A 15,096-nucleotide genomic window follows, 5' to 3' on the forward strand; every position below is an offset into this window, starting at 1 on the left:
AGTAATTTTATTTCATTGCATATATTTTTTGAAGTTGAAATATGGAAAATGCTATGAGCAAAGGTGAAGTTTGCATACCCGATAGTGGTACAACGCACACTATCCTCCGAGATAAAAGATATTTCTTGGAACTAAAACCAACAAAAACAACGGTGAATACAATATCAGGTCCTGTAGACTTGATTAAAGGATGTGGTAAAGCACAATTTTTGTTACCTAATGGTACAAAATTTTTGATCAATGATGCTTTATATTCACCACAATCGAAAAGAAATTTGTTGAGTTTTAATGATATATATTCCCATGGGTATGATACTCAAACAATGAATGAAGGGAATGAGAAATATATGTGTCTTATCACATATAAATCAGGAAAGAAATATGTGATTGAAAAACTACCAATGCTCCCTACTGGATTGCATTATACACATATAAGTCCCATTGAATCAAACATGGTAGTTGATAATTCTTCGATATTAACCAATTGGCATGATCGATTGGGACATCCTGGTTCAACAATGATGCGAAGAATTATAGAAAATACACATGGTCATCCACTGAAAGACCAGAAGATCTTTCAGAATAATAAGTTTCAATGTAAAGCATGTTCTCTTGGAAAACTTATTATAAGACCATCACCAGTCAAAATCCAAACTGAATCACCAATGTTTCTTGAACGTATTCAGGGTGATATTTGTGGACCAATCCATCCACCATGTGGACCATTCAGATACTTTATGGTATTGATTGATGCCTCCAGCAGATGGTCACATGTATGTTTATTATCAACTCGAAATGTTGCATTTGCAAGATTACTTGCTCAAATAATAAAATTGAGGAATCAATTTCCCGATTATACAATCAAGAAAATTAGACTTGATAATGCTGGTGAATTTACTTCCCAAACTTTCAATGATTATTGTATGTCTATGGGAATCATTGTTGAGCATCCTGTTGCTCATGTACATACACAGAATGGATTGGCTGAATCATTGATTAAACGTCTGCAAATGATTGCTAGACCAATGATAATGAAAACAAAGCTCCATATTTCTATATGGGGACATGCAATTTTACACGCTGCTTCATTAATTCGCATCAGACCAAGTGCATATCATAAATACTCCCCATTGCAGCTTGCATTTGGTAAAGAACCAGACATTTCTCATCTGAGAATTTTTGGATGTATGGTGTATGTGCCTATTGCACCACCGCAACGAAAGAAAATGGGACCTCAAAGAAAGGTTGGAATTTATATCGGTTATGATAGTCCATCAATCATTCGATATATTGAACCTCAGACAGGCGACGTGTTCACAGCACGTTTTGCTGATTGTCATTTTAATGAGGAAATCTTCCCAATGTTAGGGGGAGAACAGAAACATACCGAAAAAGAAATTACATGGTATGTATCATCATTGTTACATCTGGATCCAAGAACAAAACAATGTGAAAAAGATGTACAACAAATTGTACACTTGCAAAGAATAGCAAATCAAATACCAGATGCATTTGCAGACACAAAAGGGGTAACTAAATCATATATACATGCTGCAAATGCCCCTGCTCGAATTGAAATTCCAAAGAAACAAATGGAAGATACTCATGATGTCATTAAACGCCTGAAGCGTGGAAGGCCAGTCGGTTCAAAGGATAAAAATCCTCGAAAAAGAAAATTCATAGAGAAACACGATGATCACAAAATAAAGAATGTCGTTTCTGAAGAAACACATGATGATCACAAAATAGAGAATGGTGTTCCTGAAGAAACACAGGATGATGAAAATGTTCTGTCAGAACCACAAACTGACGAGAATCATGAAATCTCTATCAATTATATTAATACTGGAAAAATATGGAACCGAAAAGATATAGATGAAATTGATGATATATTTTCTTATAATGTGGCAATCGACATCATAAATGATAACGAAGATCATGAACCAAAATCTTTTGGTGAATGTAAAAATCGGCAGGATTGGATAAAATGGAAAGATGCCATCCAGGTTGAATTAAATTCGCTAAATAAACGTAATGTTTTTGGACCTATAGTCCTTACACCTGAAGGTGTAAAACCTGTTGGATACAAATGGGTTTTTATTCGAAAGCGAAATGAGAAAAATGAAATAGTAAGATATAAAGCTCGACTTGTTGCACAAGGTTTTTCTCAAAGGCCTGGAATTGATTATGAAGAAACGTATTCTCCTGTGATGGATGCAATTACGTTTCGGTATTTGATTAGCTTGGCGGTATCTGAAAATTTAGAAATGCGTCTTATGGATGTTGTTACAGCTTACTTATATGGATCACTTGATAGTAATATATATATGAAAATCCCTGAAGGATTTAAGATGCCTGAAGCACAAAGTTCAAAACCCAGGGAATGTTATTCTGTGAAATTACAAAGATCATTATATGGGTTAAAGCAATCAGGTCGAATGTGGTATAATCGACTAAGTGATCACTTGATGAAAAAGGGATATGTAAATAATTCAATATGCCCTTGTGTTTTCATTAAGAAAACAACATCCGGATGCGTAATTATTGCTGTATATGTTGATGATTTAAACATCATTGGAACGAATAAAGAAATTCACGAAGTTGTGTCATACTTGAAGGAAGAATTTGAAATGAAGGATCTTGGAAAAACCAAGTATTGTCTGGGTTTACAAATTGAACAAAAAGAATGTGGAATGTTTGTTCACCAGACAAATTATACAGAAAAGATCCTTAAACGTTTTAATATGGATAAAGCAAATCCTTTAAGTACTCCAATGGTTGTTAGATCATTAAACATAGAAAAGGATCCATTCCGTCCATGTGAAGATGATGAAGATATTCTTGGTCCAGAAGTACCATATCTAAGTGCCATCGGTGCCCTTATGTACCTTACAAATTGTACAAGGCCTGATATATCTTTTGCCGTGAATCTGTTGGCAAGATTTAGCACATATCCAACAAAGAGACACTGGAACGGAATTAAACATATATTCCGTTATCTACGAGGAACGACAGACTTGGGACTTTTGTATTCAAAAGATGCTAATCCAAGTATAATTGGTTATGCTGATGCTGGATACTTATCTGATCCACACAAGGCACGTTCCCAAACTGGATATGTATTTACTCGTGGAGGCACTGCAATATCTTGGCGTTCTCAGAAACAAACGCTCGTAACAACTTCATCAAATCATGCCGAGATTATTGCACTACATGAAGCAAGTCGTGAATGTGTGTGGTTAAAATCAATGACCCAACATATCCAAATTTCATGCGGATTATCATCTGATGAGAAGCCTGTGATACTATATGAAGATAATGTTGCATGTGTTGCTCAAATGAAAGAAGGATACATAAAAAGCGACAGAACTAAACATATTCCTCCTAAGTTCTTCGCATTCACTAAGGAGCTAGAGAAGAATAAATATATTGATGTTCGTCACATTCAATCAAGTGAAAACTCATCAGATCTCTTCACAAAGGCACTTCCTACGTCAATATTCAGAAAGCACATATATAATATTGGGATGCGCAATCTACGAAATTTGTGAAGAATTGTTCGTGTCAACATGAGGGGGAGTTTACGTGACTGCACTCTTTTTCCCTTACTATGGTTTTTATCCCAATGGGTTTTTCCTAGTAAGGTTTTTAACGAGGCAGTATAAAAACACGTAATGAAGACAATCATTATGATCATCATCACAAGGGGGAGTGTTGAAAAATATATTTAAAATGTGAGTATTGAATATTTGAATGTTGAATATTTGAATGTTGAAAATAAGAGTTGTAAATATTGAAAATTAGTGTGTGATGATGTAGGTAATGATGTATTTTATTTTTGGATTATTTGTAAAGATTTCCTATAAATAGATCTCTCATTTGTGAAGAAAATCACAATTGAGTAGAGAGAAAAATATTATAAAGTGTGTAGTTTGGTAAATTTTGAGAGTTTGAGATTTTTACTTTTTACCATAAATTTTTACTTTTTCACAACAATCCAAATTCATTCTATTATTTTTCATAGCAAAAAATTCAGGCTAATTAATGTCTTATTTTGTCCCTATTGTTTTACCATTTTCCCGATTTGATCCCTACTCTTTTTGTCGGGCTAAAATAGTCCTTAATATTTCTAATACACACCGAATTTAGTCCCCTATGTTAGAACTGCCCCGAAATAATTTGATATGAAATAATCTGTATTAAATTAAAAGTGATGAGTGCTAAAAGAAATAATTCTTATATTAATATTTAAAAATTAAGCTAAGATTTGTCATGTAACCATTTAGTATCTTGATATATTTTATCAACATCTATTTATGAAGATAAGAATGTAATTTGGACATAATTTTACCACAAAACTAGCTCAAGCAGTGAGAATTGTCCAAGTCTGTGTATACAACAGTCAAAAACTTAATTCATCTAATTTGAGACATCTAATACACTCGTTCACGCTCATGAATGAACATTTGAATCGTAAAGTTTACAACACATTTTAATGGGTGGTCCATAAAGACAATGCACCACGTAATGATACGTTTGAGCTCTGATATCGATCATTTACAGTAAATACAATCAAATAATATCATAACATGCTTTTATTCCGGAGACTTCTCATCAGGCATGTTTATTAAGAAAACAATAATGTATATCACAATGCTTAAAAAAACCCCAAAATTCATGTTTCATAAAGACTCATTAATTTTAAGTTATATAATATATCGAGCAAAAAATATATGGAAAAATTAAAAGAATTAAAAATGTTAAATCAGTAAAAAAAGGTTATCCTCAGAATATTACAACAGAAACTTCAAAATATATAAATACACATGTATCATAATAAGCAAATGAACAATCAATTCAGCATTCAACAGCATGTATACATACAAGTACAATAAACACAATGAACAAATGGAAAAACATCCACACACAAATCACTCAAGAATTCACAACACATGCAAAGAAATAACTCAAACATCTTATAAGCTTCACCGAGGATCGTATAATTTAATTAAGCTCCAGTAGAACCTTGATTCAGAGCTCTCCCCAGTCTTGTCTCAAATGGAGTCGATTGCCAATGAACCATGTCCTGCATCTTGGAGACAAATTCATAGTACCAAATAAAAAAAATTGTTTAAAGAACATAAAACGAAATTCTCAATTCTTGAACTCGGATAACTCTCTGTGCTTGCTGGTTGTGTTGGGTATGCCTTTCTATGATGACGTCGAACTGAAGTTCTTAGTTGAATCGGAATGATTCCAGTAAGTTCCCACACTTCCAATAATCGGCACCTCGTCAGGGTTTCGAATAGGTGACGTTTTCTTCGGTGTAGAAGACACCAAAATCTGTTTCAGTTCATCAACTGTCAACGCACCTAAAATAGGCCTATCTTCGAAGCTCCTCGCAGAATGAGACCCTTTTGAAATGGTATTTCCTGATGCAAAAGATTCAAGTTGACTGGAAAAATTATTCTTGGATGGTGTGATTTCGGAAGAAACCAACCAATTCGATAGACTCGCATCTACTGCCACTTCTTGATTTGATTTCTTCAATTCATCAGATCTTGTCCTGACACCTGGAGACATAGGCTTACGCGTATGTTCTGAGTAAGATATCAAATTCTCCTTCTGTGGCTTCAATAAACATGATGTTCCTTTTGATTTTAAAGCTTTCCACTGAGTAATATTCTCTACAGGGTTCAGAACAGAATTGACATAATCTCTTCTATCTCTTGCATTAGTTTTTGCTCCAAACGCTTCGACCACACTAGGTTGCCAAGTCTCCAACATATGACTCTCGACTTCCTCATGAATCGAATTAGCAGAATGATTTTCTACTCTCGACTCTACAGATGAGATCACAGTGGACTCAGACCATACGTCTTGACAATTCATCACACTATTAGCATCATCTTCATCACGGTCATTGAAACCTTCTTCATCTTCGAAGTCATCCAAATCATCTAAGTCCTCGCTATCACCATAGTCTTCTGCTTCATCATCACTATCTATGGTGTTATGATATCTATGATTTGAAGGGTATGATCCAACACTCGAGGTGATTAAATTACCATCTTCAGATCCTGGATTCGAAGCTTTAAGATCCTTTTCCTCTTCTCTCCGTACGCTAAAATCGCACTCAGGCAGAGAATCAGTGCTCTCAAAGACTGAAACATGATCATGTGTAGTGATATTTGAGTTAAATGTAACTCTTTTCTTTGGGCTCGGGCTCAATTTCTCCTCTTCCTTTGGTTTATTTCTACACCAAATCCAAATTAATCAACAACAGCTAAAAATTATTGTAAAATTTATCAAGAATATAATCTTCCCCCAAATCACTAACTAGCTTTAGCTCAAACCCCTGCATGCATCCACCCATCGAAAGATTTCTAACGTAATGAAAGAAATTAACTGAAGACGATTAAAGCACAACAAGAAACAGAGAAAGGCAACAACATACCAATCACAACAGCAAAAAAACAAATTTTACTCATCCTACGAATCAATGGGTAAGATAGCAGTGTGATTCAACAACTGAAAATACAATTAAGACTCATTGTAATTCTGAAACCAGTTGGTAGGTGGTGTGACTCTTGTCTCTAGGATGCTCTGATCCACACAACAAGAAATAAAGAAAGGCAACAACATATCCTTCTAAACAGCAAAAAAAAAAAAAAACTTTATTCGTCCTATGAATCAATGGGTCAGCTAGCAGTAAGATTTGACAATTGAAATAACAATAGAAGACTCACTGTAATTCTGAAACCAAGTTGGTAGGTGGTGTCTCTAGGATGCTCTGATCCACTAATGTACATTTCTGTCGAGCGTTCTCAGCTTGGTTTCTCTTCTGCAAGTATCTAATTTAGTCAGAAAACTCAAATTTTAAAGCAAAAACCAAAATCAAAGAAAAGAAGAGAATTGAAACATCAGCTTGAACCACCCAATAAAAGAACATAGCAAAGCCCCATTCATCGACGAAGGGCCAGTTATTGGATTACCCAAACATTTTATTTTTTCGAAAGTACCACAAAACATCCCTCGGAATTTCAACAAAACATCTATTCACGAAAAAGAGAACAGAACTAATCGCTCGAGCTCGTTTCCATGGTTCAAGCAATTATGTTCATATCTCAAAGAATCAACATCTCAATGCATACAATCAACAAGCACAAAACCAATAAAACACAAACAACTGAGAACTTCACTGTTCTTCTTCAAAAAATTTCCAATCGAACTAAAAAAAGGGTCTTCACCTGTCCTTTCGGACTGGCTTGACTAGTCCTCTGTTTCTTGTTCTTTTGATCTTTCGCATCCCCAAAGCATCCAAGAAAACAACCCATTCGACTCGGACAATAAATACAGCAACCCTTTTCTCTTAAAAATCCTTCCTTTTCTTTTCTTGATTTCTGATAAACAGTACAGAAAGGATGCGTTTATTAGGTCAAAGGAACTTCATGTAGAATTCTCTAGCCATTAGAGGAGACGAGAGCGTGGAGAGGGTGCGAAAAGAAGGCTAAACGGTCGAGTTTTGTGGGGCTCTGTGGGGGAACTGACCGTTGCCACACAGGCTGGAATCTTGAATTTTTTTCCCCAATGATTTCGTTAATTATACAGAATCTTAAGATCTGTAAACCGGATCCAATCATCAAATAATGTTGGGTTTACTTCCTTGAATGAAATTTTCTTTGAATTCGTTCATTTATTCACCACCTTTTCAAGAAAATATATTGAGATATTGAAATATTAATTATTGCCGTCAAAAAGCATATCGTATAATTACATTAAGATTTATTTAAATAAAACCAAACAAATTTTTTTAATGAATTATGTTTAATATTATTTATTATCCATTCATAAGCTTTATCGTTTAAAAAAACTAAGTTGTATTGCATTCAAATAATAATAAATTTAAAAATTTTAATGTCAGACTAATGTTCATTAAAATCTACAATATCATATAGTAAATAACAAAATTCATTAGATGGCAGGAAAAATATTAGTCTTCAGCGAATGGGTAAATTCCAGAATTCCAAGTGATTCTTGGAATATTGTTGATCTGATATCGATTTTGTTTTACGTAGCTCATGTAACGAGAATAAACTCATATTATACACTTCAAAATAAATCTAAACAAAAAAAAGTAAAACAAAACACCATCCAATATTTCAAAATGGGATGAAAAAGGCTTGTTGTTTCCTTTTAATTTTCTTTAGATAGATTTTAATATGTATATTATACGTTTTATTCTTGTTCTATGAGTCATGTAAACGAGTATTTGTTCCAAATAAGCAATATTTGATATATTTGATGGTCTATGGTGACAAATAACTAAAACAAAAGAAAATTCAAGTCAGGGGATGAAATACAAATATTGACAAGTTACATGACTAAAACAAAAAATAAACCAAGTTACATGACTAAAATTATAATTTTTTGAATATCATATGTCATTAACATTTTCTTTGGTTGCTGGTTCTCTTGTTTCCTTCGCCAAGTTAAATTAGCAACATATAATAATGGGTGGACAAAGAAGATCGAGACATCCAATTGTTCCAAGTGCAACGCCAAATACCGATCGATGGGGTCATTTCATTTGTGTTTTTATTTGTTTATTTGTTTCAGCAACATTTTATAATAAGTTGATTCCTGAAACACATTCGGACAACTATTTTACTGATTATTAATACATGTATGATGTGACCGGATAAAAATGGGTGTAAGATGTGTGAGCAATTTCACCGGTTCGGGTTATATAAATGATAAAGAATGAGAGCACAGCGAGATGTATCAAGACTAGAGATTTTGCTCCCGTTGATCTGCAAACACGAAGATAATCACGTAAATCCCTCCGGTGTGGCCACTTCAATGCTAAAGTCAGCAGGTGAATGGGAAAAATCAATGCATCAAAGAGAAATGATGTGCCCATGGTGTATGAAAATTTAGAGAGTAAATGATAGGGGTAGCATATATGTGAATCAATGAATGAATCAATGTTTAAACAAACCTGATAGTTATAGAAAGAAAGTCAGCGATGAACTTGTTTTCAGTGCTCACTTACTAATTATGGCAGCCCGAGGAGTTGATGTCTCGGACATTAATTTGCCCGGCTATTATCGAACCGGCTCAAAACTTGTCAGGATTTAACCCATGACCCGAGATCATCCAGTATCCATGACCCGCACCTCTCGGGGTATCACCAATGTACATAGATAGGCTTGAAAAACATAGATATAGATACCACCGGATGGAGGAGGAGAAGATTGCTGGTCAAATCTCTGGTTTCATTAGAAAAACCTCGAAAATTCCGGCTATCTATATTACAATATCATGGTTTATTCTACGTTATACCGAAAATTTTACGGCGTCAAAACGAAAATATATGGGCCAACCAGATTATCACGTGATTATTTTGTATAAAATTACCTGGGGAGCAACACTCCCGAAAGTATGATAGACTTAGCTCGATTTGATAGAAAAAGTTGACAATTAGTGAAACGTAGGACGGTTTCCTTTCGGATATTGGCATAGAGACATCAGACAACTTCACTGTCTTATAATACAAAATACGCACGAAATAGCATTTTTCAGCGTATCATTTTCCAGGAACAACGACTCTCTATAGCTAAGCCAACAGAAGGTGACACTTCCAAGAAACTAAATGCCCCACGAAACTTCCATGTAGTACGATAAAAAAAAAAAAAGTGATGCCGAAGTTTCTTGACATGCAATCAGAATAAACTTTTGGGTTTTGGCCAATACAAAAAATTAGAAAATGGATCGTGAGTAAAAAACAAAGTATTTAAGATTCCACATCCTGCAATATAATATGATTTTGCATTGTTCATGATTGATAGAAGAATATTGGCTATGTCTTCTGTGGAAGAGGAAGGGTCTGCCGGTGGAAGAGGGGATTTATACACACGAGATGGAACCTTGGACCTTAAAGGTAGACCTGTTCTTAGATCAAACACCGGAAAATGGAAGGCTTGTTACTACATTGTTGGTAAGAAATCGTCCGATTTTTCGCACGTTTCACGTCCAATCTACGGGGCTAATTGGTTTATCACTCGGCCTAGCTGTGGGGATCTTTTCAAATCTTTTTCTGGTCTCATATTTTCAGGGTATGAAATGTTCGAGAGGATGGCATATTATGGGATTGCATCAAATCTAGTGATTTATCTTACAGACAAGCTGCATGAAGGCACTGTGGCATCCTCCAACAATGTCACTAATTGGGTCGGTACTGTTTGGATGACACCACTTTTAGGTGCATATATTGCCGACACTTACCTAGGACGATACCGGACATTCATCTTTGCCTCGGCCATTTACCTCGCGGTAAACTGTATACATATATATACACACACACGCACAATCGTATTTACGACTTCATTACGTTTTTTATATGTTTTGATTCAGACAGTCTACATTAGATCAATACATGTTCGACGGTATTTGTTGAAAAGTTACATCAACATACATCATAAAAATTCAAGTCTAGAGCCAAATATACAAGTAACTGAAATTGTCTCTCCCCTTTGCGATAGGGAATGATACTATTGTCATTGGCGGTTTCTTTGCCTTCCTTGAGGCCTCCATCCTGTGGACACGGCGTTAAAGGAAAGGATTGTCCCGAGAAGGCGTCGACGTTACAAATTGCAGTATTCTACAGTGCATTGTATGTCATAGCACTAGGAACGGGTGGAACCAAGCCCAACATCTCCACCATGGGGGCGGACCAATTTGACGATTTTGAGCCGAAAGAGAGGTTCCAAAAGCTCTCCTTCTTCAACTGGTGGATGTTTAGCATCTTCCTAGGCACACTTTTCTCCAACACTATCCTTGTGTACATTCAAGACAAAGTGGGATGGTCCATCGGCTACGGCCTCCCGACACTTGGGCTCGCGGTGTCGATAATGGTTTTCATTGTGGGCACCCCTTATTATAGGCATAAGCCCCCGTCTGCCAGCCCATTGACCCGAATGGCTAGAGTGCTTGGGGCGACTACGAGGAAGTGGAAGGTCGTCGTCCCGGATGAACCGAAGGCACTTCATGAGCTGAGCCTGGAAGAATATTCAAATTCAGGCCAAGTCAGACTCGATCATTCTTCTTCTCTCAGGTAATCCTTTTTCTTGGGTTACTGTGGCGTCAGATTTCAAGATACAAGAGGAGAGTCATAATTATATCATTTATGTTTGTCTGTTTCAGAGGATTTGAGATGAGTGGGTTTCAAATTCTCCACTCAAATATATGTTGAAGTGTGTATTTCAAGTTCCTCATTCTTTTCAATGTACTTTTCTTTTCATTTTACTATCATTTCAAATTCATGAACTTCAAATGATTAGATTTCATTTTATTTTCTCTAAATGCAACTGATAGTTTTTCAAAAAATACATCTTTTTTTTTGCACGGCAAAATTGGAATTTCAGCTAGCTGATTCACCAGTACTTCTTGCAGCATCTTTGACAAAGCAGCGGTGAAAACCAATAACGATTCATCGTGGATGTTATGTACCGTAACTCAAGTGGAGCAAACGAAGCAAATGATCAAAATGATCCCTATACTGATTGCAACATTCATACCAAGCACCATGCTGGCTCAAACGCAGACACTCTTCATCAAGCAAGGCGCGACCCTGGAACGTGGCATCGGCCCCCATTTCAAGATCCCCCCAGCCTGCCTCACAGGCTTCGTAACCATCTTCATGCTCATAAGTCTCGTAATCTACGACAGATTCTTCGTCCCGTTCGCCAGAAAATACACAAAAAACCCAAGAGGGATCACTCTGTTACAACGCATGGGGATCGGGCTTGTGCTGCACGTCATCATCATGATCGGTGCCAGTTTCGTCGAGCGGAGAAGGCTACACGTCGCAAGAGAAAACAAGGTTTTCGATAAAGATGGAACGGTCCCGCTCTCGATCTTCGTCCTCCTCCCACAGTTTGCTCTGGTGGGAGTTGCTGACAACTTCCTCGAAGTGGCTAAGATTGAGTTCTTCTACGATCAGGCGCCGGAAGGAATGAAGAGTCTCGGGACCGCGTATTTTACTACAAGCTTGGGAGTTGGTTTTTTCTTGAGCAGTTTCCTTCTGTCAACTGTGGCTGATATCTCAAAGAAACACGGGAGGGGATGGATTTTGGACAACCTTAATGTGTCACGTTTGGATTATTTTTATGGATTTTATGCTGTTTTGAGCTTCCTAAACCTTGTCTTCTTCCTGGTTGTGGCCAAGCTGTTCGTTTACAACACAGAAATAAGTGGCGACAGAGAATTGGAGAGGATGCCTTAAGAGTTAGACAGCTCTTGTGTGAGCAGTTGATGTCAGAGTTTTCTCAAAGAACGATATCATATTTATATGCATATATAAACTGATAAACAAGCTAATCGAATATTATCTCCGATTCTAAATGCTCCAACTTTCTATGGATAGTATAATGTTATTTTTATGAGTTGTGTGTTTAAGAATCTCAATCGCTATTATTTATAGGTTCTCAAATCACCAATGAGTAAGATTGGGAAGTTTAAGAATAAAAAAAAGACACATGAGCGTCTAAGTTGAGATTGCGCATGCACCATTAGTCAAAATTCAGAGTAAAGTTGTTGTCACTGTCAACACAATTTATCTTTTGTTCATGATATGGGCCACAATGCAATGCATTCAAATGCAAATCTTTCTTACATTCTCCAACTTCATCTATATACGTCTCGTTGAGAAAACAAAATACATTAATCATGACTATAGGTCCTCTAAAAATGAGTGTTATCTTCCATATATTACATTCCATTATGTCTCTCAAATCTGTAGAAGTTAATGAATAAATCCTATGTTTTTTCGAGGTACAAATTTATTGATATTTTCTCAAGTTAACTGAATATGTACGTAACTAAATATGAAAATATCATAACTGAATGAGTTTCATAAATATAAACCAAACATATAAACCATGAACTCTTTTAGAAATCAAGTCCAGTATCAATCCTAATATGATTCTTGAACATATTAATAAAAATGCAATCAAAATGTTAGGTTTGCATGTCCATATCAAACTGAGTATCCATAATATTTGATATAATATGTAACATGAAAAATTAATTTCTGAATATGAATTGGAAATTTTCTTGAACTTGAAAATATAACTTGAAGTCAAATTTTATTATTTTGAAAATTATTTCCAATATTTTCAAAATATTTCAAATTCAAGCCCTAATTTTAATCAAATTAAAACTTAGAGTGGCACCAAGAGCCTCATACTTAATTATCAAAATTGATCTGAATAGACTAAAAATATGGAAGAAAGACTCACTCACTGAATGAAAGAATCCAACGTGTGATAACATATCTACTGAATTGAATTGAATGCAATTGGTCTTCGACTTGAACGATGGAGGCAATTTTTTAGTTTAAATTGGCCGACACTTAACGTGTTTGATGTTTCCTTTAAGTTTGTCGAATGTAAATATATACTCATGATTGAAAACAACCATCATCTTCTTTAAGCATCTTCAACCGAGACATTTCATATCAAAATGTTCAGAAACCTCCATGAAATTTTCATTTTGTTATTTCTTAAGCAAACTTTCATAAAATAATGCTTTCAAAAGTTCGTGATATCATATTTTCAGAAAAATGAAAACAAATATATTCAAGACATATGTATTACGTCCCTGATACCAAATATTAGAGTTTTTCTCGATCAAAGAAATCATGTTTATATGCATATATGAACATGCGAATCGAGTATTGCCTCAAGTCGTGAATGATTTGTAAATATTTTGCTTTCCTCCGATTTGAAGCCTTCTAAGTACTCCAACCATTTGTAGATGATGCCGTATTATTCTTATGAGTTATATGCTTATGGACTTCAATCATTGGTATTTATCATACCTTGTACTTATATGCTTCATATCATCAATGAATAAAATTAAAGAGCTTGAGAAGAGTTAAAAAATATAGACACATGAGCGTCTCAAAACTCTAAAATTGAGACAGTGCATACACCATTAATCCAAAATTCAGAATACGACCGTCACCTCTATCGACACAACTTCCCTTTTGTTTAACTTGATATGAACCACAATATGATTTGTTCAAATTCAAATCTTCTTTACGTTAATTCTTGAACTTGGAGATTAATCAGATCATTTCCCTTCTTTGGATTCTTGAACTCTCGCCTTAGCTTTCTCTCCCTGATTATTTTCTGTTTCTCCCCAATTTTGCTTGTATTATTGGAGATCGACTATGTTCAGACTCATCTCGTAACATTTCACTGCTTTCTTAGCTTTCACTTTGTCATTTGTTTATTATATATATAGTGCTTTGAACCTCAGAGTTTAAAAAAAAAAAAAAAAAAAAAAAGTTGTTTCAGATTACGAAAAAGATAGAGGTCTGTATGATTTACTATTGCTAATATAAATTAATTTTATATTGTTGATATTTGTATTATCACTAACATTTTTATTATTTATAATTGAAAGTGTTTATTGTGTTATTGATATTGTTGTAACTTGAAATATTATTGTTGGAATTTTGAAAAAAAAATTATGGTTCATGAATGTGAGAGTGTCTTTTGGTTTTTCGTATTTTTGAGTTAATTGAAAACTTTTGGCTTTTCATATTCGTGAGTTAATTGCAAGATTAATTGAATCAATTAATATTGCATGACTTTTTGTGTGCATTTTGGAGCTTAATAAAATAGTGTGTTCATTTCCTCAATCCAAATATATTTTTTTACAAACGCACTCATGATCTCACTGAAACATTTTCTTGCATTTCATATACTAGCATTTTATTTGGCATCCGTTAAGTTTTGGTTATAAAGTGAAAGCATGATTTGAGTTCGTTAGAGTAGCGAATTTGTGCTTAATTTGTTACTGGTTCAACCATTATATCATGAGAAAAGACGTCTGTAAGTGTTGATCCCCAAGCACCTCGTGAAGGGGACAAATCTGTTTTAAGGACATTATACTTGTTACAAGACTCGGTTTATTTGTTTCATTATTTCGTTACCATTTGATTTTTTGAATTTATATTTATGTTACTAGTTGCAATACTATTATATTTGACATCACAACAAATTTACTTGTTGGTCTTTTGTTTGC

General features: G+C 34.9%; 2 protein-coding genes across 2 annotated transcripts; one reads left to right on the plus strand and one right to left on the minus strand.

The window, feature by feature from the left end:
- Positions 1-4,813: 4,813 nt before the first annotated feature.
- On the minus strand, positions 4,814-7,602 carry LOC142539317 (uncharacterized). Its single transcript, XM_075644705.1, has 3 exons — positions 7,251-7,602; positions 6,750-6,844; positions 4,814-6,256 (listed from the first exon to the last, which is right to left on the minus strand). Exons 1-3 carry the CDS (start codon positions 7,335-7,337, stop codon positions 5,212-5,214), a joined length of 1,227 nt encoding a protein of 408 aa, XP_075500820.1. The 5' UTR covers positions 7,338-7,602; the 3' UTR covers positions 4,814-5,211.
- A 2,128-nt stretch (positions 7,603-9,730) lies between these two features.
- Positions 9,731-12,394, plus strand: LOC142538818 (protein NRT1/ PTR FAMILY 5.2-like). The gene is made up of 4 exons (XM_075644111.1): positions 9,731-10,000; positions 10,118-10,335; positions 10,545-11,116; positions 11,455-12,394. The coding sequence occupies exons 1-4, from the start codon at positions 9,841-9,843 to the stop codon at positions 12,284-12,286; spliced, it is 1,782 nt and encodes a 593-aa protein (XP_075500226.1). The 5' UTR covers positions 9,731-9,840; the 3' UTR covers positions 12,287-12,394.
- The last annotated feature ends 2,702 nt before the right edge of the window (positions 12,395-15,096 follow it).

The sequence above is a fragment of the Primulina tabacum genome, chromosome 3 (genome assembly GCF_025594145.1).
Source record: "Primulina tabacum isolate GXHZ01 chromosome 3, ASM2559414v2, whole genome shotgun sequence".
Taxonomy (NCBI): Eukaryota; Viridiplantae; Streptophyta; class Magnoliopsida; order Lamiales; family Gesneriaceae; genus Primulina; species Primulina tabacum.